This window comes from Oncorhynchus clarkii, chromosome 12, assembly GCF_045791955.1.
Source record: "Oncorhynchus clarkii lewisi isolate Uvic-CL-2024 chromosome 12, UVic_Ocla_1.0, whole genome shotgun sequence".
Lineage (NCBI taxonomy): Eukaryota > Metazoa > Chordata > Actinopteri > Salmoniformes > Salmonidae > Oncorhynchus > Oncorhynchus clarkii.
Genome location: NC_092158.1, coordinates 68,678,570 through 68,689,091, shown reverse-complemented (window position 1 = coordinate 68,689,091; position 10,522 = coordinate 68,678,570). Strand labels below are relative to the sequence as shown.

The 10,522-nt window shown below is 42.5% G+C and overlaps 1 protein-coding gene across 1 annotated transcript; it reads left to right on the top strand.

Moving 5' to 3' along the window:
• Positions 1-738: 738 nt before the first annotated feature.
• On the top strand, positions 739-7,731 carry LOC139421109 (eukaryotic translation initiation factor 1b-like). The gene is made up of 4 exons (XM_071171656.1): positions 739-963; positions 1,744-1,907; positions 1,990-2,091; positions 2,286-7,731. The coding sequence occupies exons 1-4, from the start codon at positions 933-935 to the stop codon at positions 2,328-2,330; spliced, it is 342 nt and encodes a 113-aa protein (XP_071027757.1). The 5' UTR covers positions 739-932; the 3' UTR covers positions 2,331-7,731.
• Positions 7,732-10,522: the final 2,791 nt, after the last annotated feature.

Sequence of the window (10,522 nt, the reverse complement as noted above, 5' to 3'; positions counted from 1 at the left end):
TGTTTACATGTTTTTTAACCTAGCTACCATAACAGTAGCTAGCTAACTTAGCCTACAGAGCTAGTGTTAGCTAGCATAACCTATTTAAAACCTTATACAGCAGATCATCTATCTATATAATAAATTGTGACATTATAACATCACTAGCTGGTATCTCAAACGATTGTTTGACTTGAAAAGACGTTTGTGGTGATGTTGTGGATTCCCTTGATACTTGCTAGCTTCTGGCTGAGTTTGCCACAGCAGTTTTCTCTAAAACTATCGCGAGCAAGTAGTTAGTAGAAGAAGAAGAGTGAATGAAGCTGCTACAGCCCCCTCTGTTGGCCTAAACAAGCACAACGCGATTGAGACGTCAACCGGTAGGCTCTGCTGCCCGGTCTTTCTTGCCAAGTAAACTATTTCACGTTGCGGTCTGTTTTTAACGCACAGTTAAAAACGGGGACATTTCCGGGGACAGCTCCAGCCGGGGACAGGCCAACAAAAACGGGGACTGTCTCCGGAAAACGGGGACGTCTGGTCACCCTAAATACAGCCAATGACTCCAGGAAAGTTCCCATATTCATAGAACTCTACCTTGGAGTTAGCTAAGGTCTTCACACTTAATTTAGATATTTGTGCTATATTTTTTTTATGCAGCCTAGTGGATATTTTCCCCCCAGAAATACCAAAATAATTGTCATCCTTCCAGTAAAATAGGGTGGCGTAGCACACGTCCATACGTACGTCAAAAACGTCGGTGACGGTAGTTTCGGGGAGGCGCTGTAAAAGGTTGTGTACCACTTTGCAATCTGAACGATGTCCATTTTGTGAAAGCCGGTCAGCCGACTAAAGCTTCGTCCCCGTGTAAAGGAAGATTCAAAGAAAAACAGAAATTGGGCGGACCCGTCGATCGCTAGCCAGTTATTATCCGAAAGCAAAGTCAATCTTATCGTATGTCCGCTATCCAGAACCTCCAAACTTTCGGTAAGACATTTCAACCATCTCGGCTAACGTGATTAGCGGTTGGAATGGCTGTTGGTAATGTTAGCTAGCATTTGCAAACATGTTGACGACGTTACAACTAAATATAACGTTTGATTTTAATCATAAATTGTAAATAAATCTCGTCATAAAACATCTGGTTAGTTATATCGAGAACATTCCCTTCAGATTGCCAAAAGTTATTAATAGCATGCCAGGTTTTTTTTAATTTTTTTACGTTGACCAACACTTATCGACATCATCAGACGAAGTTAATGTCCTTGTTTAACGTTTGGTCCCAACACGGATTTGTAGCCGTTATAGCAAATTACTCTATTGTGGACACATTAATCAACGTACAATATCTAACGTTATTCGGTTAGCAAATTGTTACTGCCGGTTGTTTTTCTGGCACAGAGTCAACAATGGCCAGAGTATAAATGTAACTTTTTGCCCAATCTGTCTGATACGACAGTTTTTTTTTTCAGGAAGTCCTTCAGGTTGAAACTATAAATAGTTCAGACAAATAGCTAGATCTAATGATATTCCCCTACTGTCGTAGTTGTCAAAAATCTCAATTTCCATGTACTAGTCTGTTAACCATAAGCAGCGTTTTGCTTGGGCCTGAGACTCGTGGATAGGACGTTACATCACCAGTTTATCGGCCTGCATTTTTTTGTTATCTAAATAGTGACATCTTAGGTATCACTTTAGGTTGCTTGTTTTGAACTCTATTTTTGTCTTCAGTAAATTGTTTTGTTTTTAATGGTGTTCTTCCCACAGACCCATTTGCAGATGCAACTAAGGGTAATGACAGACTCCCATCTGGGACTGACGACTACATCCACATAAGAATCCAGCAGCGTAACGGCAGGAAGACTCTGACCACGGTCCAGGGCATAGCCATTGACTATGATAAGAAGAAGCTAGTCAAGGCCTTTAAGAAGGTATGTTATGGCAGAGTTTACACTAGGTGGTAAACTAAAAAAAGTTCCATGTCTTGTTTGACTAGTTCTGCTTTGTCAACAGAAATTTGCCTGCAATGGGACAGTGATTGAGCACCCAGAGTATGGGGAAGTAATTCAGCTGCAAGGTGACCAGCGCAAGAATATCTGCACGTTTCTGATTGAGGTAGGTTTGACTCTTGTCCCTGCTATAGCACATTGCACCCAGCTTATACTCCACACTTGTGTGTACTAAGTGGCCATCTGTCATGGCCCCTACAGATGGCTCTCATATAGAAAAGCACCTGTTTGTAAATGTTCTGTGACTGGAGTTCAGAGTTCCTTTGTGTGATGTCTCTTCTGCCCTCATCCCACTTCCAGATTGGCCTGGCGAAAGAGGAGCAGCTCAAGGTCCACGGATTCTAGAAGCTCTCAGCAGCCTCATCTCCCCTGGTCCTGATACACTACATGGCCAAAATTATGTGGACACCCCTTCAAATTAGTGGATTATGCTATTTCGGCCACACCCATTGCTGACCGGTGTATAAAATAGAGTACACGCCATCCAATCTCCATAGACAAACATTGGCAGTAGAATGGTCCGTACTGAAGAGCTCAGTGACTTTCAACGTGGCACCGTCATAGGATGCCACCTTTCCAACAAGTCAGTTCGTCAAATTTCTGCCTTGCTAGAGCTGCCCCGGTCAACTGTAAGTGCTGTTATTGTGAAGTGGAAACGTCTAGGAGCAACAACGGCTCAGCCGAGAAGTGGTAGGCCGCACAAGCTCACAGAAGGGGATCGCCAAGTGCTGAAGCAAGTAGCATGTAAAGATCGTCTGTCCTCGGTTGCAACACTTACTACTGAGTTCCAAACTGCCTCTGGAAGCAACGTCAGCACAATAACTGTTCGTCGGGAGCTTCATGAAATGGGTTTCCATGGCCGAGCAGCCGCACACACGCCTCAGATCACCATGCGCAATGCGAAGCGTCGGCTGGAGTGGTGTAAAGCTCACCGCCATTGGACACTGGAGCAGTGGAAACGCATTCTCTGGAGTGATGAGTCACGCTTCACCATCTGGCAGTCCGATGGGCGAATCTGGGTTTGGCGGATGCCAGGAGAACGCTACCTGCCCGAATGCATAGTGCCAACTGTAAAGTTTGGTGGGGAAGGAATAATGGTCTGGGGCTGTTTTTCATGGCTTGGGCTAGGCCCCTTAGTTCCAGTAAAGGGAAATCTTAACGCTGCAGCATACAATGAAATTCTAGATGATTCTGTGCTTCCAACTTTGTGGCAACAGTTTGGGGAAGGCCCTTTCCTGTTTCAGCATGATAATGCCCCCATGCACAAAGCGAGGTCCGTACAGGACTGGTTTGTTGAGCTCGGTGTGGAAGAACTTGACTGGCCTGCACAGAGCCCTGACCTCAACCCCATCGAACACCTTTGGGATGAATTGGAACGCCGACTGCGAGCCAGGCCTAATCGACCAACATCAGTGCCCGACCTCACTAATGCTCTTGTGGCTGAATGGAAGCAAGTCCCTGCAGCAATGTTCCAACATTTAGTGGAAAGCCTTCCCAGAAGAGTGGAGGCTGTTATAGCAGCAAAGGGGGGACCAACTCCATATTAATTCCCATAAGATTGACAAGCAGGTGTCCACATACTTTTGATCATGTACAATGAACAAAAATATAACTGCAGCAATTTCAATGATTTTACTGCGTTACAGTTCATAAAAGAAATCAGACAATTTAAATAAATTAATTAGGCTCTAATCTATTGATTTCATATGAATGGGCAGGGCTGCAGCAATGGGTGGGTCTGGGAGGGCATAGGCCTACCATCTTGGGAGCCAAGCCCAATCAATCAGAATGAGTTTTTCCTGACAAAAGGTCTTTATTACAGACAACCTCCTCAGGAACCTTTCATTTACAGGGATGTAAACAAATTTGTGCTCAAAATTTGAGAAATGTTTTTTGTGCTTATGGCAAATGTTTATGATCTTCTATTTCAGCTCGTAAAATGTTGGTTCCACATTTCAACTGTTGCATTTATATTTTTGTTCAGTGCTGTGCCAATATCTCTGTTTAAATGTTTTCCCCATTAGATTTTGTTTGTATTGAATTGATGTCTGTGCGCAGTGGCTTCCTTCGTTCGCTTATCTACTTTCCCTCCCTCCCACTACTGTTTGCTGAAAGAATGGGATAGAATTCTACTTGGTGACAGGTCACAAATGAACAAGAGTAAGTCGTCTGGTCATAAGATGATGCTTAAGAGCAAAATGAGACTGTCAACTGTGGAAGGTGTTCAGTGATGGGTCCCCATGTAGACCTACCTGGTTCTAAAGGTTATCGATCATCCCCAAGTGGCAACTCATGTCTTTACGGTCACCAAGGGATCTTCTCTCCCAATGTTCCTTGATCTGTAGCTCAAGCTGCGTGTTGGTTCCCTCTAGTGAGTGCACTTGAGCCACACAGACATCGAGCCTCACACATTCATACAACACATCCTAGGTAGACTTCTCACTGTTTTAGCCACTAAGAGAGGAATCGCAACCTAGTGTACTTTAAAGCACTGGGTGGCCGTTCTATCGCATCTGACCAGAATATCATCTGATTTTTACACTTAATGATAGGAGAAAGTGAATTGTAGTTCTTTAGGCTAACAGTGAAAAAAGAAAACCCTACAATTGTGATACAAAAAGGTATCTAATTTAGATTCTCTGTGTAGGACGCAAAGCGACCATTAAGATCTTCCAGGTTCTCCCTCTTGCTGATGCACAGGGAGCCTGAGAATTTTGTCATGCGCCCTGGGACACTTGGTGCATACCCCATTGAGGTCCAATACCCTCCTGCACCACCACAAACACTGTTCCAGTGTCCCCCTCTGCAGTCGTGGGAGAGCTGCTTAGCGCCACTGGCACGGAACAACTGCATTGATGCTGTCACGGCTGCTGTCAACGTCCCTCCAACCTGGGGTCTGATGTGATGCTATAAAGGGCTTTTTTGAACTGTGCAAAAATGTTACATGCTTTTGTCTATTGAAAGCAAGGGTAGGTGTGAAGAAACCCTGCCCACTACACAAATCTACAACAACGTGACCAGAAGAATGCTTTGTTTCAAAATGTTGACACATTACTTAAAGCTAAATTGTTGTTGAAAGGTAATCATTTCCACCCAAAATGACAGGTACTTTTTACATGTTATGTCTGACAAAAACTGTTTTCTAAATTCTAGCTATCGGCGGCATATAATCTTGGAATTTAATGCAGTTCAAAAGATCACCTTCAGCTTTTCTTCCATAATGAGATACATTTACATTGCCACAGAAAGATTAATGACTTGTTTATTCTGTGGGGAAATGTTATCAGACCAGCTTGACATTATTTATAAGTGAAGATATGAAAAGTGACAATGACGATAAAGGCCACTGGTGGCTCGGTGGATGCCACCCTATCTCGACACCAGTTTTTCCCAAGTGGTGCGTCAGGACCTATTGGTGGGTTGAGGTCAGATCCTTTTTTTTCGTGGGGGTCAAAAGACACTAACAAATGTAGGACCCACTGCATGGATGAGCAGTGGCTAACTGCAAGATCATTGAGTGTCAATGGGGGTGTTGTTTACAGCAAGAATACCACTCATGAGCCTTTTTCTCCTTTGGTGGCACTACACCAAATCTATGTTGGTGACAATGATGTACAACAACCGTAATCTCTTAATGATCCTTTTTTGTCACTGTCATAAGATTACCTTTAAGGGAGAGGTTAGCAGCAAGGCCTGAATTCCTGTTGTTTTGAAAGGGCTACGTAGTTTTCAGTTTTCCCCTCCCCACTCAGATCACTTCCAGACAGTCCTAGCAAAACTGCTACCCAGAAGTGATGTCATATTGAGATACAAATGAGATGCAGCATCTGTATGCTTTTAGGTTCACCCATCATGTTCAACTTTATTAAGAATGTAGTCAAGTCAGGTGATGGATTTCATAACAGAGAGGAGTTTGCATTTTCTGTGCATGTTAGTGTGTTTACCAATTCATTGTTCTACTGGCATAATCGGATCATGATAAAGTACTGTAGATACCTAACACTCCCAAAGTGATCTGGAAATCTTTAACGTTTGAACACACATGCGATGAAGATTCTGCTTTAATTATATGTAAATTTGCTCAGTTCAGAAAGCATCAAGGTATGAAAGAAAGGCACCTGGCAAGAGAGAGACAAGTTGATGCACAGGATCAGCGTTAAATGTTTATAACCACCTCGAGCAGAAAGGTTCATCTATGATTTTTCGCATCAAATGTCACGTCCCACTAATTTCCAAAATACAGCCAAAAGGTTAGGTTGAGTTGTAACATGTTGTGGTTTTTACTTTTCTGACAAGGTGCTACATTGAGGACAATTCAAAAGGTGCGGCTTGTAGAGTTCACTTAGGGTCAGTCAGCCATACCACCAGTGAATTTACACTAGGCTTAGGCCTGGCTGCAATATCAATCCTACCCACAGGACTATGTGAACTATACAAAAGGTCCTTGAGGTCATCCCAGCTGATGATAACGCTGTCTCAAACTCTGTACCAGGAGGTGTATCGTAGTTGGTATTTGTTTACCCATGATGCACCTCCAGAGAATGGAGAGGTAAAGGTTGTGTTCACTGATCAGACGTTGCATGCATCAACCATTGTTTGCATGCCACATCATCGACTGTCTGGCAACAGATTACTGGAGCATATTATGTGTTTAGCTGATGCGTGAAATACTTATCCAGGCGTTGTAAGATCTGGCATGTGTCAGCAATGTCTGTGCAGATACCAAAATCTTTGGGTGTGCACGTTTTGCAAAGCAGGGAGACGCCGAAGTAATTGATTGCTATACAGCTGGGAGCGGTGAATGTCATAACTAAATAAAAGAACAGAAAATAAAAAATGATCGGTCTGGCAAGGGAAGAGATGGTTTTTAAATATTGTGTATATTTATTTCTTGTGAACAAATTTCCATTTGTTACCCATGTCAATTCTTCCTTTTTTCAACATACTTTTATTTCTGTTTTCTGAACAGGCAAACGCTGCCAAATACTAGACAGTAAACCAATAAAACATGGTAAACTATCCAGCAGAGGTGTGGTGCTGCCGGAGTGCTTTTTTCAATTTGAGAATACACAGAGCTGGTAAAACTATTTCTGGAAAATTTTATCTAAATAAATTATATTTCATTTCCACAAAAAACGATATGACAAACCAAATAAATATGTATATCAGTCTAGAAGTATAAAATTGTGGTTTCTTCCCTGTCTTCTCTCTGGCGCTGGTGAGAATGAGGAAGAACTATAGGCTACGTGTGTGCACTACAGAATGCCGTCTGAGGCTTGACCACTTTGGCCAATTCGAACATGGGGGGAAAAAATCCTAATTCACTTTGTGTTTGCCTTTATAAAATAAAACTCTATGGACCCCTCTTGCGCATTGCAACCCAGAACGACACCGTTCTGCTGAGGACACCCAAACCACAAATCTCAAGGAGCCTGATCCTCTGGAAGTTGCTGTATCTCTGCTTGGGATATTTAGCCTACATGGGCTATTGTTTGAGACACAAGGCCCATTCTAACTTGGTATGTCAGGGTGGGAATTTGGAAATGTGAATTGGGCCAAGTTAGAGGTCATAATGCATTTAGATTATAGTGTATTGCGATGCATGAATACACAACACCAAAAGCTTGATTTTTATGGCTGTTTTAAAAGGAATTTCCTGCATTTCTACATAGTAATGATTTATGTTCACTAATTGGTCAATTGATATGATAGCATGTTTAATCTATGCAAATAAATTCTATGAATAGTTCATCTCTGTTTCATTTTATTCTTTAATAAGGTATATTGTAACCATGTGATCAAGCTGATTTATGATACAGCGTGTAAGCTACACAATACAATGCACACAAATGCCTACTCACAACAAAGCTATCCTCGCAACCATTGCAATGATATTAAGCAGTTCCAGTTCCACTGTGCTTTTCGTTCTTCCTGTCTAATCAGGGATGGACCGGGGACATCAGGTAGGTGCAATTCATTATCAGTTAAAACAGAAAATGAGTAGCTAGCTAGCAGACCTGTTGCTAGCTAGCAGGAGCAGAAAACTGTATCACTTTAGCATGTCATTCCTGGACAGGGAGTTTTTGCTATTGTTATTCCAAGTAATAATTTAAGATGGCAAAAATCTATAGAACAATTGTAAACCTAATACAGTCATCAAGGCAGGACTCACTGATGTCATTCATGCTGTCACTAAACAGTCTCCATTAAATACCTGTATTTCCATTAATTATTTCAACTGTGGGCATCCTAGAGCAAGAGAATCGACATGTACATGTTCGTGAGACTCACTTTCCCACAGAGGGTCATATTAGTGTGTAGCCCGAACTGTTCGGACATTACTGACAGAAATTGGCAGATTAGCTACACCAACTTCAGATTAGTCCAAAGATGCTTGTGGGGGTCGTAGAACAAACCGTTCGGACGCTACAGACGATTTTGTGAGAAAACCGTTTTTCAGGATGTCTCATGGTATGACAAACACCGCTCTAGCTCTGTCACCTTTCACCGCAGATGCTGAAGTGCAACTACATAGGCGGATGCCATCTAATGCAAAAAATGTATATCTCTAGTTTAAACTGACACATTTTTATGGGAATTTGTTTATTATTCTAATTATATTTTTGCATAGGTGCAGACATCAACCTTAGGGGATTGTAATAAAGTTGATTTAAAAAAAATTGATTTTCTGCTGCTTCCCTCACTCGGATCGGGCCGGGTCTAGTTGTCATGGGTCTGTTCGGAACAGATCTCTATTTAAAAGATTGTGAGGGCAGGACACTTTCTGGCGACAGTAATCCTTGCAATTCTTCTGCCGTTAAGTCTTGGAGGCCCAAAACGTTCTCGACTGCAGATATAAGGATGTCCAGATTTTTTGACTTCTTGGACATAATTAATAACTGTGGCTATAAATGCTACGAAATCCATCTTCTTCACAATAAATGTATCCAGATCACTTGATTGATGTATAACATTTGCAACTGGTTGCGATGCATCCACAGCCATATCTTCTACGGAACTGTGGCCTCTTACCCTTTCAACTTTCTTCACCGACTCCACATAGGAGATTTGCTGTGCAGCGCTGATCCTCGACACCTCAACCCCTTTCACCCTAACAGGGCACTTAGGGAATTCAGGAATATGATCCCCACCACAGTTGCAAAATATTGCATTCAAAGACAATCAAATATTCCTTCCATCTGCAAACACTTGACACGTGGCCAAGCCTTTTACACTTCTTGCATTGCATTAGGTTTTGCACGAATGCTCTTACGGCATATATTTTATATCCCAGCTTTACATAGGGTGGTAGATACTCTTTACCAAACATCAATAATACAGACATTAATACAACTTTGCTCCTTTTTCCCATTCGTGCATGACTACTCCATTTTTTTTGCCTAAGATATTGATTATCAATGTCCAACGAGACACTAGAGAGAACACCTTTTACCGATGCCCTGCTCTGAAAATCAAAGCTGTCCACTTCATGAGTCGATACTTTTGCAAGCCACAATGCACGCTCCTTTTGCTCTTTGGATACACACGATATCGACACCATACCATTCCTGGTTTCTTTGACTGCGTCCACTTTTCCCAATGCCTTCTTCACCATCCTCGTGACTTCCAAAGGGTTTCCTCAAATGAACATCCTTAACCAAAAATCGTACTCCAACAAGCAATGATTCATCAGACTCATTTCCCACAACAATTGTAGCCCTTTTCATTCCGTTCTTGGACTTCACTGTTGTCCACTCATCTTCCTCACTAACTGTACTCGACGCACTTTCATCTTCAAACAACACTTCTGCTTCCGTCATCTCAATCAATCATTCAATCAAATGTATTTATGAAGCCCTTTTTACATCAGCAGATGTCAAAGACCGCCAACTTACTACCCTGAGACAAGGCTGAGTATAGGGGGGCCAAAACCAGACAGGAAGATCATGTCAGTGACTCAACCCACTCAGGTGACGCACCCCTCCTAGGGACGGCATGGAAGAACACTAGTAAGCCAGGGACTCAGCCCCAGTTATAGGGTCAGAGGCAGAGAATCCCGGTGGAGAGAGGGGAGCCGGCCAGGCAGAGACAGCAAGGTCGGTTCGTTGGTCCAGTGCCTTGCTGCTCACCTCCGCACCTCTGGACCAGACTACACTCAATCATAGGACCTACTGAAGAAATTAGTCTTCAGTAAAGACTTAAAGGTCTAGACCGAGTCTTCGTCTCTCAAATGGATAGGCAGAACATTCCATAAAAATGTACTTCTATGGGAGAAAGCCCTGCCTTCAGCTGTTTGCTTAGAATTTCTAGGGACAATAAGGAGGCCTGCGTTTTGTGATGTAGCGTACGTGTAAGTATGTACGGAAGGACCAAATCGGAGAGATAAGTAGGAGCAAGCCCATGTAATGCTTTGTAGTTTAACAGTAAAACCTTGAAATCAGCTCTAGCCTTTGGTTCTAGTCAAGTTTCAAACAGCCGTGTTTAGCACTAACTGAAGTTTATTTAGTGCTTTATTTGAGTAGCTGGAGAGTAGAGCC

Excerpts from the sequence above, each read along its gene's own strand:
- LOC139421109 (XM_071171656.1), top strand. The coding sequence starts at position 933 with ATGTCCGCTATCCAGAACCTCCAAACTTTCG. Across the intron at positions 1,908-1,989 it reads TAGTCAAGGCCTTTAAGAAG|AAATTTGCCTGCAATGGGAC; the intron begins GTATGTTATGGC and ends CTTTGTCAACAG. Across the intron at positions 2,092-2,285 it reads TCTGCACGTTTCTGATTGAG|ATTGGCCTGGCGAAAGAGGA; the intron begins GTAGGTTTGACT and ends TCCCACTTCCAG.